At 43.5% G+C, this 15,909-nt stretch overlaps 1 protein-coding gene across 1 annotated transcript in view; it reads right to left on the bottom strand.

The window, feature by feature from the left end:
• Positions 1 to 15,909, bottom strand: part of LOC119375994 (zinc finger protein 236) — an 85,184-nt gene that overhangs the window by 52,999 nt on the left and 16,276 nt on the right. The window contains exon 5 of the mRNA XM_037645996.2: positions 13,408 to 13,704. Coding sequence (XP_037501924.1) covers positions 13,408 to 13,704 — 297 coding nt within the window. The remainder of the gene's footprint in view (positions 1 to 13,407; positions 13,705 to 15,909) is intronic.

The following is a 15,909-nucleotide window of genomic DNA, read 5'->3' as shown; positions in this document are numbered from 1 at the left end:
TGGTTTAAAGACAGCCACCCATTACAGAAGGCACATTACTGCACGTATTCCTTTAAGACCACCTAGTGGGTGCATCGCAACTTCGAAAAAGTTTCTCGCGCATAATTGCCCCTGGTTTAAAGCATGCTACCCATTACATAAGGCACACACCTTAGTGCGCACATTCTGTTAAACACTCGTATTGTTCGAAGTGCGCACTAGGGGCAGGATATCCTTATCGCGTTCAACTCTTAAAGGCGAAGCTTAAGCGTTCCCCCAATTTTTTATCAGACACGCTGATGATCGAAAATTCCCACTTTCGAAAGTGTCGACGACGGGCCCCTTGTGCCCAGTGTGCGAAAATTCCCACTTTCGCACAATGGACACAAGGGGCCCATCGTCGTTGGTTGATGTCCCGGATTCAAGCACTTGTGGCCATCATCCCTGGACTATTCGGCAGCAGGTCGTATTTTCTCAAAGCCTGCCTACTCGAGCTCATCGAAACCGGAGGCGCGTTCGGGGACCACACTGGTTGGAAAGTCGCAGCTGAAACATGCAGTGTGGCGGAGGGTGAGGAAATTCCGAGAAAGGTAAAAGAGAGACGAGGAGGAAGAGGAATTAAGTAAGACGCTCGCTCTCGTAAGCATGGCATCTTTTCTCGGTTTGTCGGTTAGATATTTTGCAAGCCCTACATAATACTATAATTGCGGACTGACGCGATCTTTTCCTTGAGGTCACCCATGCAGAGATTACACACAAACATACTGGCCTCAAACAGACCATCAGTACTGCGGGAAATAGAGTGACATGATTTTCTGCCTCCCGGCTAGAATAAACAGGAGCTGCGCCAGTATACTCCACAGGTTTCACCTGATCGTTGCCTTAACGCAGCGCCACTCGCACCTTTTCAATCGTGCGTGCAGCTTGAACTGTGAGCGCTATCTAGTGTATCAGTCATTACAACATAAATTTCGCGAGCTGTCCTTCTTTTTTGACGCAGCAGAAGACGGGGGCCTCTAGCTGAAAGCTGTATTTCTCCCTAAGTATGCGACCCTACAGTATTGCTAAATGCTACAAGGTCACTTCTTCAATAGTAATGCACCGGATGCTAGACGTTCGGTAAACCGACGCGTAAAGTTGCGGATTACATAAAGGGTCTATAAGCCCCTTTTCACAATTCGCGACTGCGCATTCCTGCGCTACATTTTCTCTCAACTAATTTATTATTTATTTGTTAATACTGTCAACCCTCATAGAGGGTCATAACAGAGAGGACAATACAATTACATACATAAAAAATGCACAAGGTATATTAAGTTGCGTAATATTCGGCACTTCACAATGAAAACAGGTATTTACTTAAATAACAATTCAGAATTCAAAATAACAATTCAAAATTCACTCACATTTTCAAAATATTTACAATGAACATGAGGTCGCTTACATCATTTAGCATTGAAAAAAATTACATTGAACAATCTTGTAAATGCGCTTCTACAGCATTTTCGAAGTCGGTGACGTCATTTAAAACAACAGCGTTTGCTAGTTTGTTCCACATTTCTACGACATCTGGGAAGAAAGAATATCGAAACGTGTCAGTATTTGTTTGGTATGATTTTATGACGCAATCTTGGTTAGTTTGGGGGTGTCTTTTGCCTGGGGCGTGTAAATATTTGAGCTTATCAATCTTAGGTTGATCGTGAATTATTTGAAAAAATATCTTCAGCCTATATTTTTGTTGCATCTCTGTAACATCAGCGTGACCGATTACTTCCTTCGGTACGTTGAACAAATAAAACGTGCCGCCAGTCTCTGTATTCTTTCCAGCTTCTTCTTAAGGGTCACTTGATGGGGACTCCAAACAACGGCCGACTATTCTAGTATCGTCCTAATGAAGGTGGTGTATGCAATATGTTTTACATCACGCGATGCATGTTCTAGTTTTTTCCTCAATATGTATAACTTTTGATAGGCTGTCGTGCAGACGTTTTATATATGTTCATTCCATGACAATTTTCACGTAATTGTTATGCTAGGATACTTGAACTGGTGCGCATTCACCAACACGTGTCCACCAATGCTGTACGAAAAGGAACGCATAGTTTTCCTTTTGCTCATGTGTGTATATGTAGATTTAGAATAATCTATTGACATTTTCCATTTCTATACACCAATTATCTAAATTTTTCAAACAATTCTGAACTTAGAGTTGGTCGTCTAGCTTGGTAATTGTGGCGTATATTAAGCAGTCGTCTGCGAAAAGTTTAACCTGGACACCCTCTTCTGCCGCCACGCTACTAATGTCATTGGCAGCAACTTCCGTGCTTCAAGTGCTGGCTTCGAGAAGTGCTTGCCACATTTATTACACCTTGCAGTCTTCGTTTCCCCATCTTCAGCGAACAACGACCACACTGCGCTCTCCTCTTCTGATTGCCCGGCATTATGACATCGCAAAGATATCAGTGTAGCCACCGATGTGTAATAACAGGCAAGCAACGCCAGCCCCGCGTATACTCAAGGCGACGCTCAACCTGGCTCAACCGGCTTAAGGGCGAGGAGGTGAAGGCACTAGCAGCAGCAGACTGTGAGCCGGAGAGAAGCGGGCAAGTTCATTTCTGCCTCGATGGGGTGGAGCCGCCACCTGGCGGGGCTTGAAGCATTGGGGAGTGCTTGGAGTTGAACTGGTTGGACGCCGTATGCGATGGAGTTCAGGGCGTGTTCATATCTTTCTCTATGGGGTATGGCCGCCACCAGCTCCGGGCTCGTTCTGCTAGCGCAGAAATATGCGCTGCAGTGAAAGCAGTGAAAGAGAGGCTATGTGCATGGCATCTGCGTCTCAGGATAGTGCGCCTCGCAGTCATGCGCTCCGGCCAAGGGGCGAGGTTGGGGGCGGGAGGGGGGGGGGGGTACCGTAATCGATTAATCGAATAGTTTTAATCGATTAATTCGATTAATTGACAGGCGGAAATCGATGACGATTAATCGATTAATTGCAGACCTTTAATCGATTAATCGATTAATTGTTCGTCGATTTTACCATCCCTATGTAATAGGCAATCCAAACAGAACATTCGACGTGAACTTGTACATGAAACAATTACAATCAACTGCCATTACACATTACCTGACTAAACTTTTAATCCCTTCAGGACTTTATTCTTCTGACCAAAAGAGACTTTACTTCTATCTTTATAGAACCTCCTGTGAGTGTATAACTGCAAATGGCTTTCTTTCCAAGTACACTTGCGGCTCTGAATGTTCCATGCATGCGAAAAGCGTCACATTCTGATTAGTGCATGGCATTCCACTGCAATTTTAGGGGAACCACAGAAATTATTGAGTACAAACTCTTCCTGTTTTGGGTTAAATGTTTGTGGTTGTTGCATAAATTTCATAGCAACTGTTTGAAGTGAATCATAACCTCTGCAATCTATTTTCCTGATTTATCTGCACTCATAAGGCAGCTGCAATTATTAATGCTATGAATAAATCGTTCTGGCTTTCGTCATTCTATCATTTACCAGCCACATGGTAGATTATTACATTCAAAGTACTCAATGAGGAAATTTCGTACATGCAGAAGACAGGGCTGCAGTCCACAAAAGAAAAAAAAAACAGACTTTTTTTAGAAAAGTGGGCCAAGTTTAGTACTTTACGCCATCAAATTCAGCTTAAATGTAAACAGCAGGTCAATAAAGAGTATCTTCGTTTTTATGGCTTTATTCTGGTAGAGAATGCAGCTTGTTAACTTTGTAGGTGTGGAGCTGTTATACACTTGTAGGTCCTGGCAAAATGTTGTGCATAACTTGTCTTATATTCGTTTCTCTACTGGGCATTACTACAAAGACTTGAAAGGCGTACTGACACGATTTTCAGGCACCCCAAAAGGGACATTTTTCGTTTCCATGGTGTGCACTATCAACGTTGTTCACACATCGGAGCCAGACAACACATATAAAATACTTTACTTTGATTTGAAAGTTTTCGTCACCCAGCATCTACAAGCCAGACCCGCCGTAATGGACATTATCAGGACAAGTCAACACAGTGCACTGGGTTTGCGAAATCTGCGTCCAGCATGCAGCCTAAATTGCAGAAATTGCTGTCAGAATCTCTGGACAATTCACTCGCCATTGTTTACGTGAAATACGTGCGACTAGCAGCAAACTGACAGCTGTTGCTAGTATGTCGCGAGTTGCAGTCTTTCCCGTGACATCAGACTTGTGTTGACACATCACTGCGAAGCCGCCCCCTCGATACATTCCCATGCCCTATGACACCCTTTTTAGGGTTCTCAACACCTGTGTTCTTATAAGCAACAACCCAAAAATATTTAAAATATGTGTCAGTACTCCTTTAAAATGGTGACACAAAAATTAAATTCGGACACAATTTGACAGTTGCATCATGCTAATGGGTACATGTAGGTGCCATCTGTGCAATATCAGACACAAATACAGCCTAAAAAGTATTTTAGTTGAGTTTTTAAGTTCGTGAACGTGCCGAATCGGAAATAGAAGCAAAAAGCGATGATGTCATCAAGTGGGACCGTATTGTAAACAACGTACGTCACATGTTCTGGCCGGGTCACCGGAGGCGTGCACGAGACGGACAACGCTGGTAGCGATACTTGATGATGCATAGCCTAACCAGAGATCCACAAAAATGACATTGCAGCGACTTACCCGCTTACTGACTCCGTGTAAAGCATTGGCAGTGAGATAATTAGCAACTCACAGTATTCTCATTGCTTTTCTTTTTCGACAACAACATCAATGCGACTGAGAAAACAGTTAAGAAATTACTGTAGTTGGACAAAACGGCACAAGATGCCGCTACCGGCTCCGTGGCTGCTGCTACTGCTGCAGCCGTCAACAGCTCCAGTAACCAGGTATCCGCAAACGTTAGGAAGTCTACAGACAAACCAAAGCTCTCTACTGCCGGGATCATATTGCACAGTGGACAGATAACTGCTTCGGCGCTCCGACGTGCGTACGTGGGATTGGTATGCCTTGAGAACGCACCGTTGGCCGTTCTAAATACGAGTGAGTAGACCGTACATCACGTCACTTACATGTACACATAAACACTGTTACAGAGCGCCAATGTTGTGATTTCACTGCTTCCTTCGTCAATTCTCAACCTGCTACTTTACAAATGATCGGAGCAAAAAGTTTTCAGCACATCTAATGCTGTGGCTACTCCAAGCTTCACGAAAAACGTCGCCTAAGTTGGACGACGACGACAAGAACGAAATCGCATCCACCGGTGAGATTTGCAAAGTGAATCTAGCTTTTCTGCCTGATTTTTATACTCCTTCCAGCTCTTTCATCCATCACCGCACTAGATAAGCAACGTAGTTTGACGATCGAGGAAACAAGCACTCACAACGCTCAACACAGCAGACGAAACAGCAGCGCTGACAACATGGCAGAAGTTGGCCAGTGACGTCACTGGCTCTTGCGGTCACCTGATAGAATTTGTTAACGAGTAGGCCGACTATGCCACGGGACCACCGAGTGCTCTTCGAAATCGAAACTGACTCCGGTCCGTAACATACGAGCATATAATTAAACATTCGCCTCGCGCTGGGGCAAATTAGTTTCATTGCCACTATTAACGAGTCAGTAGCCACTGATTAGGAGCAAAAAACAGAGGTTCACACATTTTCTGTCACCACTCCTTTAAGCAATATTAAAAAATAGCCACACTGAAAGAATAGCCACACTGAATACTTGCTGAACTACAACATGACAAATTCCTGTCTTGAGCACTAAAAAAACCAAACTGGGTGCAGAAGCGTACGCATGGCTCCTCCCCTTTAGTGAACATAGCTGCTTATGTCAACGAATGGTGGGCAGTCAGTGCTCAGCAACCCCGTTAGCATAGTGCAACTTAATAGTTGAAAGTCTGCAGTAGAACGTGACGTAAACATAATGTCATCTTGAGGGATGCGGCCACATGTGTGCTTCTGCAGCCACTTTTGATTTCATGTGCTTCGAGACCAGTGAATTCACCGTGTCACAGTTCCCTGGGTAATCACACTACCCCAGATAAAAAAACTAATATGGCTTTGACAAGCAACTGGCTTCAATTTACCAATCATGATGAACCTGTTAAACATATATCTCAAATAATAATTAACAGATTTTTGTTATTCAGCATTATGTACCATGTATCATCCATCACTTCATAGTCGTCACCACTGGCATGTCTCAAGCAGAAATGTCCTTTTAGTATTTCAAAATGGCTACCTTAAAATATTACAGAAAAACTCACTAATAGGCACCTGTTCTGAACACACTGATGGTTAAAACGTAGTTGGGACCAGAAATGTGCAAATACCCTCATTTGTTGGTTTTCCTACCTTACGACCGTTTCACATGACAGTGATTTTGCTCCAAGAGCAGTGCGGCTGCCAATGCTCAAGCCCTGAAACCCGTTTTTCAAGCGACCACAAACTGCTGCGATCGAGCTCGGAGGAGTTGGAAAAATTTGTTAGTGGCAGGGCATCTAACTAATGAGGAGCACACATGAATGGTAACACGGAGAGCACATGACGGGTTGTGCAGAGGTGCGGACGTGCGAACCTGGAGGAACTTGTGCTCGCTCACACTTTCATTCGGATGAAGTTTTCCTAGCAGAAACTCGTGCTCATTCAACTCTCATTCGGGCAAAGTTTTCCTAGCAGACAACATCTGCTGCCAGGTTGCAATATCTCACACTGTCTTCAATAACCTGCTGTACACTGGTTGTGTAGAAGTGCCGCTTTTTTCCTTCCGCTGTTTTGACAAAGCTTCCATCCAAAGCAACGGTTGCACATGCCATCTTGTTCTTTTGCATTTTTATTGAATCGTGACGGGACCATACGGCACTCCGTACTTGTTTGCAGCACCATGTTGCTATTTCCTCTTGTTTACAACTCTCACCCAGCAAATTCGAAGAGTTTGGTCTTCTGTTAAATGGTCACCTACTCTGACAACAACAAGGGCCGCCGCATTTTTATGCCACTCGATTGCTCAATCACCGCCGCACAGTAGCTTGCATGTGAAACAGGCTGTACCCTCACAACACTAAGTCCTGTTCTCGTACTTATAATGTCCCCCCCTCGTTCTTTTGTCTTTCTTCACGATTTTTTTCGGATTTCCTTCAAGCACTGGAAATGCATCAAATGAAATCATGTCCTCGCCTCAACTTCATTCTCATGTTGCAAGATTTACCTGCTCTTCCTCGGCTTCACCATCACGTTGAAAACACACCACCCTTCTCTCACCTTCAGTTTAATACAACTTCAAATAAATCATATACTTGTCCCATGAGCTTACTTCATAAATACCGTTGCCTGCCAAGCCATTCCTATTATCGTAGCATGCCAGATTGCTCTAGCTGCACCTAAACATTAATCCATGCAAAATGCTTACGTAGCAACCACTGCACCTGTAACATTTAAAAATTTTTTGTTACAAACAGAAAGTTCACTTTTTAACATAGGAATCCAATGGCAAAACAAGACACATAGTTAACGGACGGAGTAAGAAAAGTAAGACACAAAAAGAAGAACATGGGATGGGCATTCATCATAATTGGTAAATTGAAGCCAGCTACTTGTCAAAGCCATATTAGTTTTTTTATCTGGGGTAGTGTGATTACCCAGGGAACTGTGACAGTGAATTTTTCTGTTGGCAGTCAGCACTCGCCCCAGGTTCTTCTTTCTGTGTCTCGTTTTTTCGTGCTGTCCGTCAATTATGCAACCCTATCAACTTGCCCAGTTTTCCACCCTACTGAACAACACACAGCCCAACATTTTTGCAGTTGCTAAGATGATCTGCCTATAGAAAGTTTTAGCGGCAGGGCCCTAAAGTGGCTTGCATACGTAAGCCCTTGCGTTCCTTTCTATTCTCCTTGTGTGTGGCTGGGGGTACAAAGGAATGCAACAGTGTACGTACGCAATTCGCTTAGGGTCCCTGGCACTAAAGCTCTCTTAATTTGAATTTTTAGCTGCATGCATGTGTAATCCACAAAGTCCTGCGACACCCTTAGATCGTCCATTTAATCATCAGGCATACTGGAGAATAAACAGTCTAACACATATGCGGGCATTTGAGTCAAATTCTTAGTATGGTATGATGGGGATATCATGCTACAAGCTAACTCCTGAAAACATGGAGCACCTACACAAGCTCACTACCTGTGGTAAATTGGTAAGTGTGCGGCTAATTGCAGATAAGAATACATTATGATAGCTACTTGTTTTTAACAGTACTATACTCATTATCAAAGGCACGGTAGAAAACTGAACAAAACAATGTTTGCTCTGTGACACTACTGATGAAAGAGAAATCGTATCCATGTTAAGACAGTTCACCTTTCTAACCGTTGTTCACAATCTCACGACACCATGGCTACTGCTTCATTATGGCCTTCCTCGCTATCACACAGTGTAGCTGTTCAGGCATCTGACAAGGGGTGCAACAACGTAAAGCTGTTCTATTCTGTGCTCCCGTTTGTCATGGGATGCAACAAAAGCTTTGAAAGTGCCCCATCTCATTCTTATGCTGAACAGTGCATTAATACTATAACGAACAAAACTGAAACATTTATGGAATAACTGGAGAGTGCCCTATTTCGAGCAGATTACAAGATGGCTGCCCGGTGATTGTTTTGGCGCTGGGCACTCGTTTATGCATAATTAATTATATTTTGCTTGATTGTACAGGGTGATTCTTTTAGAACTGACTTATTTTATTGGGCTGTAGTCATGTTACAAATTATCCAATTTTAATGCGGTTTGCGGCAAAAGATTTAGGAAGGATGAAAATTTTATGGCCCGTCCTTTTTTTATGTGCTGCACGGAAGAAAAAGAATAAATAAGAATTAACTAAAACCATGACATCCCGCGAAATTCCTTACAAGGGGATGGCGCGCGCGCGCAAATGCGATGCGTAAAGATGATGCAGCGTAGCACACGCATGCAAGCATAGAGTGCTGGTTTTCGTGTCAACGTAACGTGATGAACCTGGCGTTGCCAACTTCCACCCCCGCTGGCTGACGCGAATGCTGCACTGGACTAGCCATCCCTCCTTGTATGGCATTTACTTTTTTTTCGGCCTCCCACACCAAGATGCGGGACAGACCATTAAATTTACATCCTTCCTGAATGCTTTGGCACAAACCGCATTAAAATTGGATACTTCGTAACAAACCTACAGCCCGATGAAATAGGTCAGTTCTAAAAGAATCGCCCTGTATAACTGCTGTTGAGCCAATTCTTTTCTTTCGGAATGAAATTCAGTGCCATTTTCTATTCCATTTTGGAACAGTGGCACTTGCTGGATATTCCACCCATTGTCAAGTTTGTTCAGCATAATTTAGCATAATCTCGGTGTACCCGTCATTTTGATGTAGCAGATTTCTGTAGTTTCCACTCACCACTTGACTGACATGCAAAATGGGTGAGACCAGAAATTTTTCCACTTGGCCTTGCCCAATTGGTCGGAAAATTTTCCAATTTTCCATCAATTGGGGAAGACCAATGGTGAATTCAGAATAAAAAGCAATATGGAATAAAGTTACATTATGCTGGCCAAGGTGTGCACTCAAAGGTTTGTGAATTTGAGCAAAAATAGCACCCAGAACAACGCCCACAACTCATAACCCCTTGCCGCCTGTGCTTCCCGATTCTGCTCGACCATTTAGGCATACTCCAAAAGCAAAGAGTCACTATCTCAATAGGCTGGCTAGATGGGCAACTGTGAAAAACCTGGATAAGCGACTGTGAAATTAGATTCGTTCAATAAATAACTAGACAATAGAACTGGTAAAAATATTTGCTGGAAAATACACATTTCCCATATGTTTCAATATGATTACGAAATATCATCCACTGCAATCATAGGCATGCATCAAAACGTTAACATGATTAGTTATCCAGTTGTAAGTATGACTGTTAATAGCATGAAGAGCTAGATTTTTTTTTTACAATATGTATGCATGATTAAATAGATTCAGCATGAATTTATTCTACGCTGGGTTGCTGACATGTCCTTCACTGATTGCTAGCAACAATATTTTGATACAGAAAGCATCACCCCAGTTACCATGGTTTGGAAACAGAGAGCTCGTTGAAATTCATGATTAGATACTAATTATCTAAATGTTATATTAATCAATTACCCTATTGTAGTTATTCAAGAGAACTGATGCACCAACTCAGTTATAGAGGGCTTACCGTAATAACATCCCTCAATCACTGTTGGCATGCATCAGCCAAAGCATAAACAAATCAAGTTTGGTTTTGGACTGTACTCGAGCAACAGCTATATTAAAGGGACACTAAGGTCAAATATTAAGTCGACGTTGATTGTTGAAATAGCGGTCCAGAAACCTCGTAGTGCTGCTTTTGTGCCAAGGAAGTGCTTATTTTGAAATAAAATCACGTTTTTAGTGGTCCGCATCGCATCAGCGCGCTTCAAATCTCCCGCCTGAAAATACGACTTTCATACGTCACTGCTACCATGCCCAACGTTGCCCGCTTTTACTGCGCGGCCGCCAACACTAGTAGCAGCAGAGCGGAAGTAGCGGGACCCGCTACTTCTGCGACCGCGTGAGCGAAGCAGGGCGCCAGGCGAGGCGCAGTTCGGCGAAAACGGAACCTTTGAACCACGCACGCCGTTCCCCATGGCAACGCCACGGAGGTTCTTTTTTCCATGAATCAAGCGGAAACGAACAAACAGCATTTTATTACGTCTTTCGATGCTCGCAAGGTTCTTTTTTTACTGCTGCTAGTTTGATTACTAGTGATTTATTGTAGGCCGACTTCCATACGTCATCGGGATCACTTCGAAAATGTCCCACTCGTGGCGCTCATCATGTGATACATCTAGCTTAATTTCTCGGTAAGTAGGGCACTGCTGTTGATAATATTGCCGTTTTAGAAGTTGTCATACATTGGGCTTTCACTCTGATATAAATTGTTATTTGCCTTTAGTGTCCCTTTAAGGTCATATTTATTTTTCATTTTGATACTTAATTTATGAACTCAACAAGTGCTTTCAATGCCTGAAAAGCCTCAAACCAAGTTTCGGTCCCTCTTTAATCGGAGCAAGAAAAGACAGTGATTTGGTCAGTGATTCCCAAGGTTCTGATCTCATTTGCTACTGCAGTAGTACACATTCCTGAACAGTGAAAATCACCTGAATTTTGCTTGCCTGTTTTTTTCAAGTAAGTGCATTCACCTACTACAGGGTAATGCACAAGAACTCAGCAGTTAGAGGGTGGTTTGATTATGGGGAGGTCTGCGGTAGTATAAATATTTTATATTTTAGTGTTATAATTAAAAAGGGGCCCTGAAACACTTTTCTAAGTAGCCATGGAACGGCTTCACTAAACGAGCTTATTGCTTCATGAATCGACCGCGGCAAAAATTTTTAGAATCCGTCCAGTACAAGCGGAGTTACAAAGATTTGTCGCACACTGCAATTGCTTTCTCTCTTCTCTCTCCCGACGAAAGTGCTGGAAGCTAAGCAGGGAGGGACGAAACGGGAGAAGGTACATCACACACGCCTCATGACCTTCAACGCTTTTTCTTTTTTTATTCGAACGCACGACATACTTTCAGTGTGAACGTGCGCGCGGGTACGTGGTGGCCACAGTAACTATTGAGCCCACCATGCTCGAATAAGCCAATGGCGTGGAACTTGAGTCAATGACGCAGTGATTTTGAGTAAATAGCATCATTTATCGAGAGAAGAGGAAGTGGTTTTTAGCTGACTGTGAGAATTTCTTGTAAATTCCAGGCTGCGTGCTTTGCTATAATGTTTGGCTCGCGTGTTTTCAGGAGCCTCGACTACTAATCGGCAGCGTTTTCTGACCGTGCTGAAAAAGTGTTGTAGGGCCCCTTTAGAAACAAATATAGTACACAAAAAATCGCACAGGTTAGATAAATAGGTTTTGCCTTTTTCTTCTTTGTTATATACTTTCCTTTCCATAGTGTAAGGTACGTATGTATGCAATGTCATGTGTAGTAATGCGTATTGTGGAATCACAACTATACACACATCAAGTTCATCTAGAGAATTTGAGTGAATTCTTTGTCCTTGAATAGTTGCAGTGTTGCTATAGTATTCCCTTCAGAGGCATTGTGACAATTGTACACATCGACTGCGGAGGTACGTCGAGCACTGCGTGTTTCTTCAAATGGCTCAAAACACAGTGTGCACATTTGTACAGGCTTCCTGAGTGGACAACTAGCGCTCATTTAACTTCATTATGCTGTGTGTTGCTGCAGAGGATCACTTTGCTGGAGACACTGCCATGTTCGACGATTGTTCGACGTGCCGCGTTCCAGGACGAACGTCAAGAGTATTATTTTTCTTTGCTCGAAACGAATACAACCAAGAAACAAACTGGGGATTCATTTTGAGCTTAACATTTAATTCTTTTTATGCAAGAATTAAACCTGACTGATTGTAGAATAATTAGATATTTAATTGCATGCTAATTACAATTAATTACTGAATCTCGCACAAAACAACATATTATCTCATTTTCTTTCCTGGGATCTAATGTTGCGTGATGTTGATCAAAAATGTTGCGTGAGTTCGACGCATTTTCAGACAGTTCATCTTAATTAGTGCCTGAAGGTGATATAGGGCACCCAGTCACTATGAATCCCATTAGTCAGTGTAAATTATGTGGCATTTTTGAAGTACATTGGACCTTGAAAGGCTTCCTGTTAGTGCGCTTTAAAACTCAAACCCATTGCAAATACAATTTAAGTGACTTCTCTGCACTTCAGCAAAGTTCATTCAGCCTCTAATTGTTAGTCACCTCCTTTAAACTAACCTCACAAAATATGCCCTCCCTCACTCCACCATCATCAATTATTCTAAGCCGATCCTCGCCTTACCACATGAAGGTGAGGGCACGCAAGAGGGAGGACGCCCTTGTGAGAGTGCTCTTCCTGGTTGTGACAAATACTTGACCCAGTCTACATAGACCTTAATGTATTCGCAGACCACTCAAACTATAGTGGCTCATAATATGCCTAGCGGGTAGGGCATACTGCAGTCACTTATTCTCCTATAAAGGCTAACTGTGTCTGTAGAAATGTACTGCCAAAGATATATACCACTTTTTGAGTAAGTTCATAAACTGGTCGGCTTCAACTTCAGCGCTAATGCGGTGTTGCCTATAGAGATAAGCACTGGGAATGCATGGAGGAATGTGAAGCCCATTAACGAAGATGCCAGTATGACTATAATTGCTGACTACCCTATCGCAATGAGCCTTTTCAACTATCTGCTTCGCAGCGCTTATGATGTAGCCACAGTAAAATTGCACCGTACACACCAAGGAAGCGACAACCTAAACATGCCGTGCCAACAAAAATTCCTACAAAAAATATGAAAAAAGTCCACTTGAGCTTGCCTGTGTACTGAACTCGTCACCACACTCAGCACATATCAGATTCTCCTCCTTCTGGTGCAGCATTAGGTGTGCTTTGAGGCTGGCCAGGCGTGCAAACGATTTTCCACACTCTGGGCAAGATGGCTGTCCCGGACCTGGATGTGTGGCCATATGCAGCCGAAGGTTCAACTCTTGGTTGAAGGATGCTTCACACCGTGAACACTTGAAAGGCTTGTCTTCAGCATGTGCTCGCTCATGCCGCTGTAGCTGGCTCCACTTGGTAAACTCCGTGCTGCACACACTGCACTTGAATGGGCCCTGTAGGATACACAAAAGTTTGTTCTGTGTAAGCCATTTAACTTAACAAATGCAAGGTTACATGGGAGGCATTTGTACTTTATAAGCTCACAAGCAAGCTGGAAAGTGAACACTAGAAAAGCTGCTCACAAATTTCTATAATGTTTCAAATAAGCAAAATGCATCTCATGTTGTGAAACATCCTTCTGTATGTTCCAGTTATGGTGTAAGATTATACTCTAGTTGGGAGCACTTCACTGCTTGCTTGCAGGGTGTGATCGACTAGATAAAGCAGCAGCAAATTCAACAGCACAGCAATACACATTCACCTGCCGTCTTCTGTTTTTTCCTACTAGGCAGATTGTAATAAAATTGTGCAAAAACGAAATTGGTTTATCAAGAATCTTAATGTCTAAATTGCTTTTGATTTATCCAAATTCACCATAACAACATTTGCAATTCTACTGACTGAAGCAGAGCATCGTAATCTTTGTCAGTGGTGAGAAAGGGACTGGCAGGAATAATAATGTTCAATTTGATCCTTATTCTCCCTTCATAACTGCAATCATTAGGAAGTTCTTGTGGTCCATAAAATATTTAGCCAATATACAGTTACAAACCATCACATCACCTCTGAGAACAAGCCAACTATTTTAGCACACAAATGACAGCAACAGTTGGTAATGAAGGTTCTTTTGATGACCCACTGGGTTTTATAAATGCAAATCGATATACGTGAATGCAAGTGATGTTTTTCTGGTGTGGTGTAAGCGCTGCCTGAGAACTGCAAAAATGGAGCAGGCAACAGTGGGCTATGGTGTGTTTGCAGTTGTCAGTCCCCTGTGATGGCCGATTCAAATAACACTTCAGCTGTCTTGTCATCCTTGAATGTTAATAAGTTGTAGTAGGAAGGTTAACATGAAGTGTGTGAGCGTCGGCATTGGCGCTTAATTGTGTTCAGTGTGCAGGGTGAAAAGAATGCGGGTGTGCGCGTGGCTGGTGTGCGGGTCTCAAGAGAAGCGCTCAAGCAACAGGAACATCTTGGCGAGTATCAAAGACATCGGCAGATCAAACATTGGGCGATGCCCTGACATCACAATCCTGCCCTGCTAATCCAGGCCTCACTCCGGCGACCAGGTTCTACGAGGTCTTGCTAGGCCAGGCATCGCCCCACCTGTCCCGGCGGCTGTTGCTGGCGCTGTCCTTGGTGCTGTTGCTGGCAAGGGTCCAGACGCTTCATGCATTCTCGTCACTGGGCCAGCCATGCCCGGCGCTGACCTGATGGATCTGAACAAGCTCCGATTCCTTGCACCAAGTGAACACACCCTGGCTCCTGGCGCTGAGATTAGCTCGTGGTGTTTACCGTCAAACTGAGCCACCAAGCTCAAGTGTGACCAAACTTCTCTTCTCACCATGACAGACAAGTGGTTGTTGATATGAACTACTGCAGTGATTTGAGTGCTGCAAAATTTTAAAGGAGTACTGACACAAAATTTCACAGCCAAGATAGCCTGCGGGATTGATTCCCGAGAACATGCGAACAGCAGATATAGCTTGGGACGCAAATTATATGTATTTTGAAGTTTGCTTGTGCGATCCAGCGCCATACGCTACACCTCGTGACAATGACGTTATCTAAGGTGACCTAAAGGGGACCCCCAACTTCCGAGATATCACCACTGTGGCTGGGCTTTGATCTAGCACTGCTAGCATGATGATGCCATAGTCATCATTGCGCTTTTGCAGCACATGCGCCAACAGGCTACTATTCGGTGGCTGCTCACGAGCCCATGTCAACAGCGAAGGTGCGGCAAGTGTGGAAGCCTCAAAGGGACCCTCTAACACTTTTCCAGACCTCATTACACTTTTCCTTTCGGGTTGCGTAGAATGAAGGCTGAAGAGATTAGTGCAGCAAGAACGGCAGCGATAGGGGCACGCACTCCGAAGTTATTCAGCCTAGAACACTCAAAATACAATAAAATGGAGGCCTACCCTCAACTCGATTTTCGCGGGGTCACCTGACCACGTTTCACTCGCCCTGTGACGTTTGATGGCGCCCCAATGAAATGAAGTGAAAGAACCTACGTATGGGAAGCTTGCATGCATGTTGCCTGTTTTTTCAACGTAATGACGACGCCGTTGCGATAGTAACAAACAATGTGGTGCACTAAGAGTGAACTTCACGTGTGAAACGAGGCAGATCGCGAACGCCTCTATCATGTTTTG

Source organism: Rhipicephalus sanguineus, chromosome 1 (assembly GCF_013339695.2).
Source record: "Rhipicephalus sanguineus isolate Rsan-2018 chromosome 1, BIME_Rsan_1.4, whole genome shotgun sequence".
Taxonomy (NCBI): domain Eukaryota; kingdom Metazoa; phylum Arthropoda; class Arachnida; order Ixodida; family Ixodidae; genus Rhipicephalus; species Rhipicephalus sanguineus.
Note: the sequence above shows the minus strand (reverse complement) of the source record. Positions and strands in the feature narration are given on the sequence as shown.